At 61.5% G+C, this 16,114-nt stretch overlaps 2 protein-coding genes across 5 annotated transcripts in view; one reads left to right on the plus strand and one right to left on the minus strand.

Annotated features, from left to right (window-relative positions):
- SMG6 (SMG6 nonsense mediated mRNA decay factor) overlaps positions 1–2,665 on the plus strand; it is a 205,440-nt gene extending 202,775 nt beyond the window's left edge. For all 4 annotated transcript variants that reach the window (XM_058560085.1, XM_058560086.1, XM_058560084.1 and 1 more), the window contains one exon: positions 1,928–2,665. In XM_058560085.1, coding sequence (XP_058416068.1) covers positions 1,928–2,058 — 131 coding nt within the window. In that variant the 3' untranslated portion in view covers positions 2,059–2,665. The remainder of the gene's footprint in view (positions 1–1,927) is intronic.
- A 1,866-nt stretch (positions 2,666–4,531) lies between these two features.
- HIC1 (HIC ZBTB transcriptional repressor 1) lies at positions 4,532–8,465 on the minus strand. The gene is made up of 2 exons (XM_058560104.1): positions 8,347–8,465; positions 4,532–6,892 (listed from the first exon to the last, which is right to left on the minus strand). The coding sequence occupies exon 2, from the start codon at positions 6,870–6,872 to the stop codon at positions 4,731–4,733; it is 2,142 nt and encodes a 713-aa protein (XP_058416087.1). The 5' UTR covers positions 6,873–6,892; positions 8,347–8,465; the 3' UTR covers positions 4,532–4,730.
- Between the last annotated feature and the right edge of the window lie 7,649 nt (positions 8,466–16,114).

The following is a 16,114-nucleotide window of genomic DNA, read 5'->3' on the forward strand; positions in this document are numbered from 1 at the left end:
GGCTTTGGCCCTACTGGTCTCCCCACCCCCACTTCACCCCAAACAGCCTACAGGAACCCATTGCCATCCTGGGGACCGCCCCTATCAGAATTACATCAGCAACGGCTGGTGTAATCAAACCCCATTTGTCAGTGTGAATTCTTAGCAGATTAACTTGTCAGATTCACAGAGAAACCGTCACCAAATGTTTATGTGTAAACGATGTTGAATTTTAAAATCATGTGGATTATGGCGGATGGGGCCTGACAAGATGACAGTCTCTGGTTTCTAACAAAGTGAAGTTACCAGTGTCAAAACAGAGGATGTTTATTGTTAAAAATGTCTCAAAGTATCCACAGAAACCCCTGCAGACCCCTGCCAGCAATGCTGGGCCTTGGTTGGCTGACCTAAGGCCTGGGACTCTCCTAGTGTGAGTCCCAGGGCAGGAATGGTGGGGCTGCGGACAGACCCGGCAGCCAGCTGGGAGCCCCACACAGCACCACCCGACACCACCCCACCCCACCCCACACACCCCAGAGGGGCCAGGCCGAGGCAGTTGAGCGATCTCAGAGCATCCCCTCTACCCAGGGCTGCCTTCCTCTCCTTTTCTGCCCACCACAGCCTGTCACCTTCCATCACACCCTCCTTCCACCTCTCCCCTTCTGTCACCACCATCAGCCCCATGAGCCTTTCCCTCCCTCGTCCCCCAAACTCCTCCCAAGGCTGACAGCCAGTTCTCAGCCTCCCTGCCTGGAGCTGGCAATCCTGAGACCACTCAAATCTGACATGGACATTTGTAGTCCCCCCAGCCCTGCTAGCCCCCACAGTCAGTAAGCCCCACAGGAGGTTTCCTGTGCCTCACTGTGTCTGCTGGACCCCCATCAGGAAACACCCAGCCTGGAGCTGAGGAGAGGACCTGCCACTGGAGGGGCTTTACCAGGGGTGGGGATGTCACTCGTTTGAGTACTTGGCCCCAGTTTAAATTCTCCCTGCTACATTAAAAGGTTAGAGAATTAGGAGAAGAGACTGGGCAGAAGACATCCTGCTAAAAAAGTCATCTGAAAAGAATGAGGCTCTCTGTTTGTGCTGATATAGAAAGATCTTTAAAATACATAAAATTTGAATAAAGTAAGTATGGCTAGTGATTGTAATATTGTAGGAAAAAAATGCTTATATAACAAGTATATATACTTGTAAACGTGCATAAGGAAATCTGGAAGCATACATAGATCTACCCCTGGGGAACAAGACAGACACACATGGAGGGAGAGAACTGGGAGGACAATGTCCTTTTCCCTTACCTTTTCCTTTTTCCTCATCTGTACTGTTAGAGGTTTTCACCATACGCATGAATTACTTTTATTTAATAGAGGAAATCCTTTGGCTATACTCAGGGCCATGTTGGCATGGCTCTGCCGGGACCCTTGCCCTCCTCTCCTCAGAGCTCCCATGAGCTGACCCCTCTCCTCACATCCGGGAGCCCTGGATACACTTTGTATTCCATCTTGAGTTTTCTACCTCTTAATACCCAAAGCATCAACTGCTGGTCTTGGAGGGAGAGGATGTGCAAAAAGAGAGGGGTATTGTGAGTCCAGGACCAGCCATGCGGTCAGAAGGAGTAGAAGGGAAGGGGCTTTTCTGCCTCAGTTCAGAGTCCTGGGAAGAGGGGTCTGTGGAGGCTGGTGGCTTGGGCAGCTCTCTGGGCATGAAGCAGCACAGTTCTATGTTGGAGGCGGGGCTCCTGGCAGGGGAGCCTGGCCCTCTCTAAGCCAGTAGGGCTGGGGCTCCCTCAGCTGATTGTCTACGTCAGGGAAAGGACTTGTGAAAGGGCCAAGAGATGGCTGGCCTTGACCCCCCAGGACCAAATTTCCCTCCAGAGAGAGGAGAGGCAGCCAGTGCCTCTGCCTACTGCCCTTGGTGAAGTCCTTCTCCTCTCTCATGCCAACAGAGGAACCAATCCGGCTCCTGCGGGAGGTGGTGCTGTTGACAGATGACCGGAACCTGCGTGTGAAGGCGCTGACAAGGAATGTGCCTGTGCGGGACATCCCCGCCTTCCTCACGTGGGCCCAGGTGGGCTGAGGGGGCTTCACCGGGGCCCACCCCCGTGGAACCGTTCCTGAGAGGCCACCAGGTGCCCAGTGTAGCACAGAAGATGCCCACGTGCCTGAGCCACCAATCCACCCAGACAATAAACCATCCTCTTCCAACCCACACTGTGGCCATGCTGTGGGGGAGCTGCTCCTCACAGAGCCCCTCCCAAGGGTCGGGCGGAAGCTGCTGGGACCCTCCTGGGCTGCCAAGATTTAGCAGGGAGGTGGCTGACTGCAGTGACAGCAGGTCGGCGAGCCAGATAGGCCGCCCACGCTCTCAGCCTTTCTCCCTCCCCCTGTCTGGTTCAAGGGCTGGGGGAAGGCCTTCTGAGCCCCGGGACTCAGCCACTTTCTCAGCAGGAGATGGGGAAGGGGGTTTAGAATTTACATCAGATGCAGGTGAAATAATGGATCCCTTTAGTGTTCTTCAGAACCCCTGTCCTGAATGTGTCCAAGAGGCTTTGGTCATGCCATGAAGAGAGTGCCCGGAGTTTGTTTCTCTCCCTGAGGCCTGGATTCCCCGTGGACCCAAATTGGGTTTTGGACACCATGTCCTGAACAGCAGCCCTAGGCCCCACCTCTTCTACCCCACCCCACCCCACCCCCCACCCCCCCCCACCCCCACACACACACCCGCTGCTCTTCCTCTTGCCCTATCAACCTGGGTCCATTGCACTTTGCCACTTGTTCTCCCCTTGGATGGTCATGGGTCTAGAGGGAAGGGAAGGGGCATCTAGTCTCAGGCCCATGCTTCCTGAGTGGCCTTTGCCTGCTCCCTCTCCCCTCATAGGCCTTCCTTTTGCTCTAGTTCCCCACTTCACGAAATTTCCTCAGGCTCTTCTCAGTTCTCCCCTCCCCTCTCCTCTCCCTCTCCTCCCTGTCTCCTTCCTGAATCATCCCCTTCACCCTCCTTCCCTTTATAGTTGACCCCTCTCACCTTCCTGGTCCCCTCAGTTGCCTCGCCTCAGTTCCCCCATGGGGGCTTTCACTCCGAATCTTCCTCCTCTGGTACCTGTGACAGGAACCTAAAAAAGCATTTCTGCCCCTGACCTTCTTTGCCAGGCCCCTGTGCTCTGAGAAACTTCCAGGTTTGTACAGCCCAGCCTGAGGATAGCCCAGCCTATTTCTAGCTTTGCCCTGGAAGAACTTGACACAGGGGCCCTTTGGCCTTGGAGTTTTTTTGTTGCCTCTTTAGCTGGCATGTGCGTTCTCAGCCTCAGGAGGCTCTCTAGTGGGAATGGGTTCTCCCAACCCAGGGACAGGGATGAAGGAGAGTTAGGGGAAGACGGGGTTCTGAGGAGGAGCCAGGCATAAATTTTGATGGGACCAGTAGGGGAATCCCCCAGAGCCCCGTCTGACTTGATAGCTTTCCCAGAGGATGGGAGCAAGGCTGTGCCCTCCCTGAGGCCCAAGATTATGCCAGAAGGAGGGAGACTGTGCAGGAGAGCCACGGCCAGTAGTTTGGGGGTATGAGTCCCCCAGGGCCTCAGAAGACCAGGCTTTTTTTGGGTACAGGGGCCCCAGCCTCTCTGTTGAGATCCTCTCCCCTGGATGACGGCCGATGACTGGGTGGGTGGGAGACCCATCTCTGCTTTCTGTCCCATTTGCAGCACTGGTTTTGTTTCCTTAATAAATTTTTAGTTATGAAACATACCTGACCTCTTGCTGATCTGTCTCTGGGACTGGGGAGGGAAGAAGGTCCAAGCCTCTGCACCTGTATAAGGGTGCGTGTCTGCCCCCTCCACCCACCCTGGTGCAGCCCACCCAGGTCCTTGTGCAGGGTGGAGGAGAGCAGCAGGGTCCGGGGTCCTTGGTTACTGCTTTATTGCTGTTTGGTTCGAGTATAGAAAATGGAAGCGGCTCTGGAAGAGCCTGTGTACAAGGTAGGAAATATACAAACGAGGAGGAGGGAGCTAAAGAGACCACGTTCCAGCCCAGCCCAGCCCAGCCTGGGCTCTGGGTGGGGGGCCGCCCGGGGCGCATGCAATAAATATGGTCCGGGGCCCCAGGGAAGGGGGGACACCGCGGGAGTGGGAGACTGGGTAGGCCAGGGCTGTCTCAGCCCTCTGACTCCAGAGGGAGGGAAGGGTTGGCCCTGGGGCTAGTGCCACTTGTGCAAAATGAGGAACTTCACATTATCAGTCCCGGGGTGGGCGGGAGCCTGGGGCAGGGGGCCCTCCGGCCGGCTCAGTCCCCTCCCCGCTCCCCAACTCTGCCCAACGTTCCGACCCCAGCGGGGAGATTCACAGTGAGAATGGGTGTGGTCGCAAGGGCCGGAGGTAGGGCTGGGAGCGCCCCAACAGTGACACCCCTCCCCCCAAGAGCAGCACGGAGCCGAGGAGGGGGCCAACAAACCACAGGAAGAGGCGGAGAGGGGCCGGGGGTCTCCTTTGGTCAAAGCTGATATCAAAAATATAAATCTCCCTTCCCCCATCCCACCCCCGTCCCGGGGTTTTCCCCTCACCCCCACCCCCAGGCTAAGGCACAAAGCAGTGAGGCCAGGTGAGGCCGCAGAGAGGTGGGGTCGCCGCCACTGCGGCGACGCTGCCGCTGCTACTACAGTTGTCCCGGCGCGGTGTGCCTGCTCGCTGCCGCCGCCGCTTCCCTGGGGGCGCGGGTCGGGCCACGCGGCAGCGACGAGGCGGGCCGAGGAGAGGCGCTCTAGGTGGGCGAGAACCGGTCGATGGTCCGGCCGTCGGGTCCGGCGGCCAGGTGCGCTCCCTGGCTCAGCACCTCGGCCGCCTTGTCTGGGCTGAGGCCCAGCTCTGCGGTGAACTTAGCCAGCGGGTAGAGGCTCTCGAGCGCCACCTTGGGGTCGTGCAGGAAGTGCGTGGTCTGCGCCAACAGCTCTGCCGCGGCCGCCTTGTCCTGCTGCTTCAGGCTCAGCTGTTCAGCCGTGAGGCGGGCCACGGCAAAGACGCCCTCGGGGAAGTCGAGCTTGCCCTTGCCATCGGGGCCGGGGACGCCAGGTAGCCCCCCCAGACCCGCCAGCGCACTGGCTGCGCCGGCCGCGCCCCCCACGGCGTGCATCTTCATGTGGCTGATGAGGTTGCGTTGCTGTGCGAACTTGCCGCCGCACACCTGGCACTCGTAGGGCTTCTCCCCCGAGTGGATGCGCATGTGCTCTGTGAGGCGGTACTGGCGCGTGAAGCGCATGCCGCACGCGTCGCACGCGAAGGGCTTGAGGCCCAAGTGGCTGCGCATGTGGCGCGTCATGGTCCCGCGCTGTGTGAACTTCTTCCCGCAAATGGTGCATGGATAGGGCCGGGTCAGCCAGTGCGTCTTCTCGTGCTGCCGCAGCGTGGCCGGGTCCTTGTAGCTCTTGTCGCACGACGCGCAGCGGTATGGCCGCAGCAGCTCGCCCAGGCCGCCCGGGGCGCCAGCGACCTTGTCCCCACCGCCTCCAAAAGGGGGCCCTAGGCCGGCAGCCCCGGCAGCTACTTCAGCCGCCTCGGCCCTGCCATACAGCGCCTCCTCCTCCTCCACGTGAGCCTCCACGTGCGCATTCAGCTGCTCCGAGCTGGGGAAGCCCTTGCCGCACGGGATGCACACGTACAGGTTGTCACCGAAGCTCTCAGGCTCGCCGTAAGCCAAGTGCGGGCATGGGTAGCCCTCGAGGTGGCCGCCGGGCGGGCTGGGATCCTCGCTGCTGCCCGTCTCCTCGCTACTGCTCTTGTAGTCGTCGCCGTCGCCGCCCGCGCCAGGCCCGTCCAAGCCGCCCGGGTAGCGCGGCGGCGGCCCCAGGCCTAGCGGGGGCCCCCCAGGCGAAGCGGCCGGGTCCCCGCCGCGCTCCTCGCAGCGCTCGCCGGGGGAGCCGCGCTCCCGGCCCAGCTCGTCACCGTAGCTGCCCAGGCCTGGCTCATGCTTCATCCAGCGGTAGAGGAGGCTGGGCCCGTCGGGGCGGCCGGGGGGCTCGGGTCCCGGGCTGGCGCCGCCGCCACGGAACGGGTCCGGAGGCGGGACGGCCTCCTCCAGCTTCTGGAAGGGCAGCGGCGGCAGCGGCGGCAGGGCCAGCGGCGGCTCCTTGTAGGCTGCGGGGCCGGCGCTGGGAGGGCTGTCTGGGCGCGGGGGCAGTTCGCGTTCGCCCGGCGGCCGCTCGGAAGGCGCGGAGCCCGGCGGGCTTTTCTTGGACAGGTCCAGGCCGCAGAGCGGGGAGCAGCGGCGCTCCGGGGCGCAGAGGGCAGCGGCCGGGCCGGGGCCTGAGGCGTACAGCTCGGCGCAGTGCGTGTTCACGGCGGCTTCGGGGCCCGACGGCGGCTCGGCGGCGGGCGGCGGCGGAGGCCCGGCTGGGGACGAGTAGCAGGCCTGGATGACGGGTGTGGCGGCCCTTAGGCCCCGGCCCGGCCGCCCGTAGGGTGCATAGCCGCCACCACCGCCGCTGCCGCCCCGCAGGTGGCAGTACTTGCCGTGGCGCTTGAGGCGCTTCTTGCACAGCGCCACGAGGTCGGGGATCTGCAGGTAGCTGGCAGCGGCCAGCACGGCGCCCAGGCTCGGCTCGGCCCCCGGGGCCACGGCCGCCGCCGCCGCCTCCGCGCCATCAGCCAGGCGTCCGGTGTAGATGAAGTCCAGCACCAGGCGGAACACGGCCGGGCTCACCATGTCATGGTCCAGGTTGAGCAGGTTGTCGTGCACCACCAGGGACTTGAGGTAGGCGCTGCTGGCCGCCAGCACGTTCTTGTGCGCGCGGAAGAGGGCGTTCTGCACCACGATGATCACGTCGCACAAGAAGCCCTTGGTGCGCTGGTTGTTGAGCTGCAGCAGCAGCTGCCTCGAGTGGCCGGGCGCCTCCATCGTGTCCAGCATCGTCTGCCCAGCACAATCTCCTGCGGGGACACACACCAGCTGGGTCAGAGCCGCAGGGAGCCCTTGCTGCCTGGACCCAGCCCGGTGCTTCTCCCCTCCACTTCCCCTTCCCCTCGGCTAGGCCGGGGCATCAGCACCGCGGCCTGGGCACTGGCGGAGGATCGGCAGCCTCCGAGTGTGGGAGCCTGGGCGGGCCGGCTGGCCCAGAAGAAGGAGCAGGAGAGTGGCTAGTGGAGAGAAGGCCGGGTGGGCCTGCACCTTTGGGCCCGGATGCCGCCCGGCAGACAGGCTGGCTTGTGGGGGCTTCCGAGGAAAAAACTGTTCGGGCGAAGTGACCCTTTAGGAGACAGTTACCCGATTTGAGGAAAATGTCCGCTTCAGGAAAAGTCATTCAGGGCCGAGAAGTTTGCCTAAGTGGGATGTAAGGGAGTCGAGTAAAAAGCACCTCCCGCCTCGGGAGAAGTTGCCCCAGCTGGGGGAAGTGATCCGGAGGAGGGGAGCGCGGTGCCCGCCGTGGCGCCGCCCTGGCCGGGGCTGTCAGGCCCTCATTTGGGGCCCGGGCGGCAGCCGCGGCGCGGGGAGAGGAGGCAGCGGCTGCCTTGCTGGGCAGAGCTCGAAGGCCGGGCCCCGGCGCGGGGAGGGCGTTATATCGGGGCAGGAGGCTGAGGCAGGAAGCAGGTGGGGGGGAGGGGGGAGCCACGCAGTTCCCAGGGGAGGGAGGGGGCAGCGCCCCGGGCGGGCACGGCGCGCAGCCGGCTGCGGCCCTGACCCCGGCCTGCGCCCCACCCGCGTCCCGGCCCCGGGCCTCGGCCTCTGCTCTGCATTCGCGGGCCCGGCGCCTCCCTCCCCAGCTCTCCTCGGCCCCTTCTCCACGGGAACTCCGCCGTCCCAAACTTGGGGAAAAGTTTCCCAACTTCAGACAGGCCAGGAGGAGCGCGCCAGCCCCGGTCCCTTGGCTCCCAGCTTTTCCTCTCGGCTCCCAATTTCGGCAGCCAGGCGGTCGCAGGGCCTGAGCCGATCCCTGAGCTCCCCGGCCCGCCCGCTCGCCCGCCCGACTCTGTTCCCCGCCTGGCCCGCAGGGCCTCGCGGCCCGTTACCTGCGGCCGCAGCCCGACCGGGCTTCCCTCCCCGAGGCGGTGGCAGTCCTAGCCAGGGCCCCACCCGCCCCGCTGCCAGGCGCCGAGCTGTGCCAGGGCAGCGCCCCTGCCAGCCCCGCCCGCCAGCTCCCCTTCCCTTCCCCTAGCCTCTTCAGCCCATGTGCGGGCAGAGCCGGCCCCGGGCCGCTGACCCCGCCGTGAACCCGGCGCAGAGCAGCGGCCCAGAGGTCCTGAGTCCTCTAGGGGCGACACCCCGAGCCCTGAAAGCCAGCCGCGCTGGGGCGCCCGCGCCGGAGGATGCGCCCGAGGCGGCCAGGGCGCGAGGACCGGGCTCTCCGGGTCCTCTGTCCCTCCTGGTCCCCAGCCCCAGGACCCACCTGGGGGGCATGTCGGAAGCCCCGGGCCCGGCTGCCAGCGGATCCAGGGGGGACGTGGCTGCGCTGCGCTGCCCTCCGCCCGCCGGGCCCCCGGTCGGTCTGTCTTGCTGGTCCGTCCTCCCCGCGTCCTGGTCGCGTCTCAGCCCCGCCGCGCTTTCCGCACACTCTTATCTGGAGCTGCCCGGTCCGGGGGGCGCTGCTGCAGCTATGGCGCCACCTCGCGGCCGCGAAGGGCTTTGCGCGGCACAGCCGCGACCTCCCTCCCGCGTACCTGAATTGGAGGCTCGTAGTTGCGGAGCTGGACCTGGGAGGGGGGCCTATTCGCAGGTTCACTCCCCCAGATGTGCCCACTTGGGGACCCAGGCCCCGGACCTGCGAGTCCCACAAACCCTGGGGTTTTGAGCTGAACGCTCCCATTTACATATTTCTATTCAGAGAAGTCCTGCCCGCAAGGAGGGGACTCTGGTGACAGTAGATGGTGGGAAGGAGGTTACGGAAATCCTAAGGGAGAAGAAGGTAGACAAGATCTTAGGTGACTCTCCCTAGACATTCCTAGATGGAACTGTCCATTTGTACCCACCACCCCAACACATCCACCCTCACTCAGCCACATGGGTTAGGTATGCACAGAATAAACCCGTTTGCACCCAGACCGTCTCCAGGCATTGACACCTGCGGGCACGCCTGTTTGCACAGAACACACCTGCCCCCTTCCGGAGTCCAAGCCCTGGCTTTCTGGGACATTCCGGGGGCTGCCACGTAGGACTCTCCGTGGACCTGGGCAGACGTGGTACCCAAACAGCCCGCCCTGAACTTGCAGGTCTCTGGAAGGACCCCAGGATATTCGACAGGGAATGGCTGGACAGCGCCTCTTGGGGGTCCCGCAGAAGCGACCCCAGCCCCCAGATTCCCCGTGTGAGCCGTTCCGAGGGACATGCCTGGGCCACCTCGTCTGCAACCCACCGACGCGAGAGACCCGTGACAGGAGGGCCTGCAGCCCGGGATCCCCCGCAAGGTCCCGCACCCCCACGTAAAGGCCGGGTTCTTGCAAGTGACGCCCCTTCTCGGAGGGAGGGGACCCCGCACTGGCGATCGGACACTCGCAAGGCTACTCCGGAAGTGTCAGCGCCCGGCCCCGCCGCTGCAACGGGCCTGTAGAGAGCGCGGGGTCGCCGCAGCCCACGCTCCGCCTCCTCCTCGCACCTCCTGACCCCCGCCCACACGTTGGGGGTGGGAGTGGGTCCCCGAGAACGCCTGCGGCTTCTGATTGGCTGCTCCTCCCTCAGCCGCCGCGCGCGAGAGGCTGGGGCTCAGTTACCATAGTAACCGATGAGGTTCGCCCAGATCGCGTCTCTCCAAGGCCTTGAAGAGCTTAGCAACTAGCAGGGCCGCGGGGCAGGTGGGGGCCGCGCTCGCCGCCCGGCTGCGGTCCTCCGCCCCCACGCCCCCGCCAGAGGTAGTGGCTGAGTCATTCATTGAGGGGCTGCCAGCGCAGCCACTCGCGGTCGCTGACAGACACCAAGGTCTCAGGCGCCCCCCAGAGGCTCACTTTCCTCCGCAGGCGACTTCATGGCCTTGGGGCCAGGCGGCGGTTCCTGGTCCCCGCGGGACCTTCTGACTCCCCTCGTGTCTTGAGTCTGCCCTCACCCTGTTTCTACTACGTGTTCTGGATCCGTCTTATCCCAGTCCTCTCCTCTGTCTCCCCACGGTCTCCTCACTAGAGAAGTAGTGAGGTTCCAAGAATGAAAATTGTGGGCTCCGGGGCTGCCGGCCTCTAGGAGAGACGGACCCCCACATCTTGGCGGAGGGACATGTGGTGCGTTGAGGTGGAAAAATGTATGGAGTGCTGGGGGGAGACTAGAAGGCTCCTCAGAAGAAGCGCTCTTAGAGCCGGGCTTTGATGGATGAATAGGAGTTCTTCCCCCAGGCAGGAAGGCATTCCTTGGAGATGAGAACCACTGGGACAAAGACTGGATACAAAAAAAAATGGGAACTCTAGAAGGCCAGATCCCAAAGTGTGCATGACCTCTCTGACCCCATTTCTGCTGTAGTCTTTCATCCTCTTGATGGGGCCAGATCCTAGCCCCACAAGGAGCCCCTCAGCCCCACGTCTCTTTTGTGCGGTTGAGTCTGTCCACTGTGAACCTACCCTAGGGTCCGCTGTGCCCACTGTCTTTGTTTTTCTTCAACACTCTCCCCAAGTTAACTCACTGCCCCAGCCCCTACCCTCAAGCTGTCCTTACATCTGTATGGGAGGGTCTCACAGAACTTCCTCCAGCCTAGCTGCCCTCCTATGGACCTCTCCCTTCTTCAAACTTTGACCTTTCCCTCCTTCCCTAGTTCCACCTGCCCTGGCTGGTGCTGACCCCTCCTCACCCCAGTCCAGCTCCTCAATCTGCACACTCTCCCCCTTCCCCATTTGGAGACTTCCTCAATTGATGGAGCTAGGCTAAGCCAGGGTCGTTCATTTCCCTGCTCCCGTCCAGGGGAACTCTGACTACATGGTGTGGGCCCTTCCTGCCAGTTGTGATCTCCAAGAACTGTAACTCCTCCAGGAAGTGGTCTCTGCCCCGCCGCCCCCTGGAGACCCCACTCTGCCAAGCTGCTGAGCCTTTGGTCTCCTTCACTCGTTATCATCCTTATCTGAGCTCTGCCAGTTCCCATTATTCCACAAATGGGTCCTAAACGCGGTCTGCTTCGTGCTAGGCTCTGAAAATGGCACTGCCAACCTGTCCTCCTCCCCTCCACTTGATGAGGCTGCCTCTTCCTCTCGCCCCCTTCTCCTGCCACCTTTTTCCCAACTGTCCCATAGAGGACCCCCTTGTTCATTTCTGGGGAGTCCAAGCCACCTCCTCAACTTTTCTGCCTTCCTTTGGGTCTCCAACTTCTGACTGGTACCTGGACCCCCATTGGGCCTTCCCTCCCAGGCCCAGCCTCCTCCTACAAAGCCTTCCGGGACCCTTGGGCTCCCCCACTCTTCTTCCCCATCTCCCCGACGCCACATCTCTAGATGCTGCCGTAGGCCCCTCCGCGGGTCCAGCTTCCTCTCCTGCCCCCCGCAGTGGCCCTGCTGTACAACGCCGCTGCGGGGCATCTTGTGACTTCACAGAGCGGTCGGGTCCAGGAAGTGAGGAATGGGAATGGGGGCTACCTGGTGAGGACCTCTGAAAGGCGGGCGGGATGGGGTTGCGCCCCTAGGTGTCCCAGAGTGAATAAACATGTAACGGACCCGTCCGCCCTCCCCGCATCCCAGCACTATCCTTCCCCCGGCCCCCAGCCCGCAGTTCCGGAAAATTAACCCCTGGTAGACCGGCACAGGGGGCGCGGGCTCCCCCTCCCCGTTCCTGCTTCCGTGCGCCCTCTTCCCCCTCTCAGCCCCCTGTCGCCTCGGTCCCCACCACTCTCCCTCCTCGCCTCACCACTATAAATAGCCCCTCTTCCCGTTTCCTAAATTCCCTGCTGACGTCGGCAGCGCGTCAGTGTGTAGGAGCCGCGGCCGCATGAATGAGCCGCCGCACGAGTACTACGCGCTCCTATAAAAGCCGCCGCGCCAGCCGGGCTGCGGGAGGCGAGCGGGCGCGGGCGCGGGCGCGGGCGCGACGCGGCTCGACAGGTAAGCGGGAATGACCGACCGACGGGAGACAGATGGACCGATGCACGGACACGGACAGGAGGGCAAGGAGGAGACCAGCAAGCAGCAGGTTGGAGGGCCTCTACGGGGCTGGGGTTGGGGACAGGGTGGGGGCCGAGGGTCCCCTCGCAGCTGGTGGAGCCGGGCCGGAGGCGTACACGGAACTCCGTGCAGCACCTGCCCGCTCCTGGATGGAGACGCAGCCACTTCGGAGGAGCATCGAACAGAGGACGGACCCCAGAGTCCCCGCGGCTTTTCCTGGCGCTCCTGCGCCATTCTCCCAAGAAAGTGGGGCGAAGGTGCTGGCGCCCCCTCCTCCTCCTCCCCGCAGCACGGTGACTCAGCCTCGCTGCCCCTGGCCGGCTGAGCCGGGGCCCCGGCCAGGGACAGACGCCCACCTTCCCGCCACCCGGGCCGCAGCTCTCTCGGGACTCCCGCCCCGCATTCAGCCGGGGCGCCCCCTCCCCACCCTGTCCCGTCGGGCTGGTCCCTCAGCGCCTCCGACTTCCCGCCTCTGCGCGAGGAGCTGTCCTCTCAGGACCAGGCGGGGGCGGGGCCTCGGCCCGACGGCCCCGCCCCACCCCCACCGACGCCCCCCCCCCCGCCCTGCCGCCGGAAGTGCCTCTCCGCAGGGACATCTTTGACGTCACAGGGCTTTGACGTCAAGGGCCGCGTGCCTGTCCGCGAGCGCCGGGGCGGAGAAGGGCGGGAGACGCGGGGGAGGAAGAGCAGCAGCGCCCCCAGCTGCGGGCGACAGAGGCACTCCCGCCCGGGCAGCGCGCCGGCACCTTGGCTCTAGACTGCTTACTGCCCGGGCCGCCCTCAGTAACAGTCTCCAGTCACGGCCACCGACGCCTGGCCCCGCCCCAGGACCGCGGACCCGGCCGCCTGCCGCGCCCCCGGCCCCTCTGTCCCCGGGGTCTCCCAGTCCCGCGCTCGCTGCCCACGCCGCCGCTGTCCGCGGTGCTGATCTAGCTCAGGCGCCGCCATCGGGTCGTCCTGTTGCTGGTCCCCAGGGGCTGAGGGGGGCGGCCGGCCCACAGGCACATCGCACAGCCCCCGAGCAGTCCCGCGCCCGGTCCCCGCCGCGCGCGCCGCCCCCCGCCCGCCCCGCCACCGCCCCCCACCACCCCGCGGTCCTGACGTCAGCCTGACTGGAGCTGCCGCGATGCCGTCAGTAGTGCGCGCCCCGCCCCCGCGTCTCCAGGGCAACCGTGGCTTTCGATTGTTACTGTGGGAACCGGAGGTAACAGTCTACAGCCATGGTCGCCCCGCAGCACGCCCACGCGCCGCGCCGCGCATTGCCAGCCCGGTATGGGGGTGACCTGGAGCAGGAGGAAGCGGGGGCGGGGAGTGAAGGTCCGACGGGTCTGCGGGGGTGGCGGGAGCTGCGGCGCAGAGAGGCGGGCTACTCCTGGGTTTGACTGCCGCGCGTCTACCCAGGCAGAGAAGGAAGCACCGTCTGCGGAGTATGTCTGACCCTCCGACTCAGTGACCGTCCTGTCCTCCTAGCTACAGTATTGCAGCCAGGGGATGGTGAGAGAAGGGGTAGTTCTGGGATTTGGGTTCTTTTTATCTCCTCGGTGGGAGGGAGGCTGCTGGGACCTGGAGACAAGAAAAAAATGTTGTTTGCCTCCTGGGGATTGAAGGGGGTAGATGGTGGAAAGTTTTTCTAAATACGCCACAACCTCATTCTTCCAGGAAACCCCTAGCTGAGTAGGCAGAGGGCGAAGAGTAACGCTTGGACCCGTTTCCTGATGGAGTCACAGCCTCCCTTCATTCCTTTCCCAACTCTTTCTCCCTCTGAGCCATGTAGGATGATAAGAAGGGTCCCCAACCCTCAGGAAGCCAGTGGGCTTGTAGTTTAACCTGGTCCCTCAACTGCTGTCTGAACATATCCGCATCCTCACCTCAGTCTATCTCGAAGAGGTCCCGGATGCCAATTTGAGACATTGTCTCTATTTGACAGTGTCTCAAATTAGCCCTAAAGAGGGGGAGTGAATATCAGAGGGGCTGAAGTCTTGTTGTGCCAGTGAAGTGTGAACAATGACCTCTTCAAAAACATTGTGTATGTCACCTGCCACCGCCAACATCACCTACTGCAGGGGCTGACTGTTGGATATTGGGCGCAGGACTTCCCTAGGGACAGTGTTGAGAATGGTTAATGCAACCCAGCCCTGCCACCCATTAATCCAGTTTGTCTTTATATCTCCATATCCCCTCCTTTTCTAAATTACTTCTAAGACAGTTGGTGCTGGTTTCACAACTAATCAACGCCCACATGCTGCCTTCCTCCCACCCAAGGACCCTGAGATCTTAGATTAAAATGCTCTTGATTCTGGAACCCTGTGGACATCTGTGGGCAGATCATAGTGTGTGCAGGTGGGAGTAGTGCACTGGGAAGCAGGAGGTCCAACTTGGCTTCATCATCAGCTGGTTGTTATTTAAGGAGCCATGTTGTTTCTGAGCCTTCTGTAAAATGAGATGATAATCCCTCCTTTTTGGCAGGCCTGTTTGAGGATCAAATAGGATCATGTAAGTAAAAACCTTTGAAAACCGCAGAGTCCTATTTCCATCGCAAGTATTCTATTAGGCTACTATGTCTTTGTGAGGGGGTGGTGGTGTTGGGAAGACCCTAGCTTTGGACACTTAGGCAGAATGAAGAGGGGAGGGGGGCACATCTCTCTGAGCAGAAGCTCTGGGACTGGGGCTGTTGAGGGTTTCTTTGCCAAGGGACTCTCTCTCCCAAGAGCTTTAGGAATCGAAGGTGGATTGAGAGGTAGAAAAGAGAAATGGTAGGGCTATTCTGAAAAGAAGAGACCAAGTCTTTTGCAGTTTGAACCCATCTGGAGAAGGTGGTCAGAGGGGGAAAAAAACCAGAGGACCAACTGTACAAGGTTAGGGTTTTTTAGTATCTTGGAAATCATTTAGTGCACCCCATCCCCAACTTGTTTTATGGCTTAGGAAGGTGATGCCCAGACAGGCTATACAGCCCAACAGTAGTGAGTGGTGGCCTCTCTGCTCATCTTCTGTGGTGCAGCAGAGAAAACAATGCCAGTAAAGGTCAAGAATGCAAGTTCTTGGATTTGAATCCAACTTTGGGTAAGTTACTTAGCCCCTTTGTGTCTGTTTCCTCAGTTGTAAAATTAGGTTAATAATAGTATCTACTCATGAAGTTGTGAGATTAAATTAGGCAACTCTAAAACGTCTGCTTACCACAATGTCTGCCATAGCTAGCACTCAATAAATGATATTCCTCTTTCTATCCTCTGGATCTTATTTTCCTTAGTTATAAATTGAAAATGTTACATCAATGACTTTTTTTTTTTTTTGGTGAGGAAGATCAGCCCTGAGCTAACATCCATGCTAATCCTCCTCTTTTTGCTGAGGAAGACCGGCTCTGAGCTAACATCCATTGCCAATCCTCCTCCTTTTTTTTTCCCCAAAGCCCCCCAGTAGATAGTTGTACATCATAGTTGCACATCCTTCTAGTTGCTGTATGTGGGACGCGGCCTCAGCATGGCCGGAGAAGCGGTGCGTCGGTGAGCGCCTGGGATCTGAACCCGGGCCTGGGATCTGAACCCGGGCCGCCAGCAGCGGAGCTCGTGCACTTAACTGCCAAGCCACAGGGCCGGCCCACATCAATGATTCTTAACTGGAGAGCTTGCTTCCCCTCCCTAGTGGAGTGCATGAGAATCACATGGGGGCTTTTTTCAAATAACATATTTACCAGAGACTTACATTCTACTCTCTAAGGCAGTGGTTTTCAAATATTACATTGCATGGGAATGAGCAGGGACAGTTTCTCAAAATGCAGATTCCTGGGTCCCAGTGATTGACTCAGTAGGTCTGGACTTGGCCTCAGGAATCCAAATTTTAACATGATCCTCATGCAACTAGTCAGTAGAATCTGTGTGTACGCGCGGGGCAGAGGGGGTGGGGCATAACCCCCTAAGATTCTCCAGAGTTCCTGGAGGGCATAATGGCAGGTGACATATCTCTTGTTGGGAACCAGTGGACCATATGATCAGTTTCCTTCTAGCATGGACATTTTGTGATTCTCAGGAGGAATTCTCCTCACCCCAAGCATGAACTCTTCTGCTCCACCTACTACTGCTCTGCTCTACCCTCACTCTT

Source organism: Diceros bicornis, chromosome 18, assembly GCF_020826845.1.
Source record: "Diceros bicornis minor isolate mBicDic1 chromosome 18, mDicBic1.mat.cur, whole genome shotgun sequence".
Taxonomy (NCBI): domain Eukaryota; kingdom Metazoa; phylum Chordata; class Mammalia; order Perissodactyla; family Rhinocerotidae; genus Diceros; species Diceros bicornis.

Coding starts and splice junctions, on each gene's coding strand:
- HIC1 (XM_058560104.1), bottom strand. CDS start 6,872: ATGCTGGACACGATGGAGGCGCCCGGCCACTCGAGGCAGCTGCTGCTG.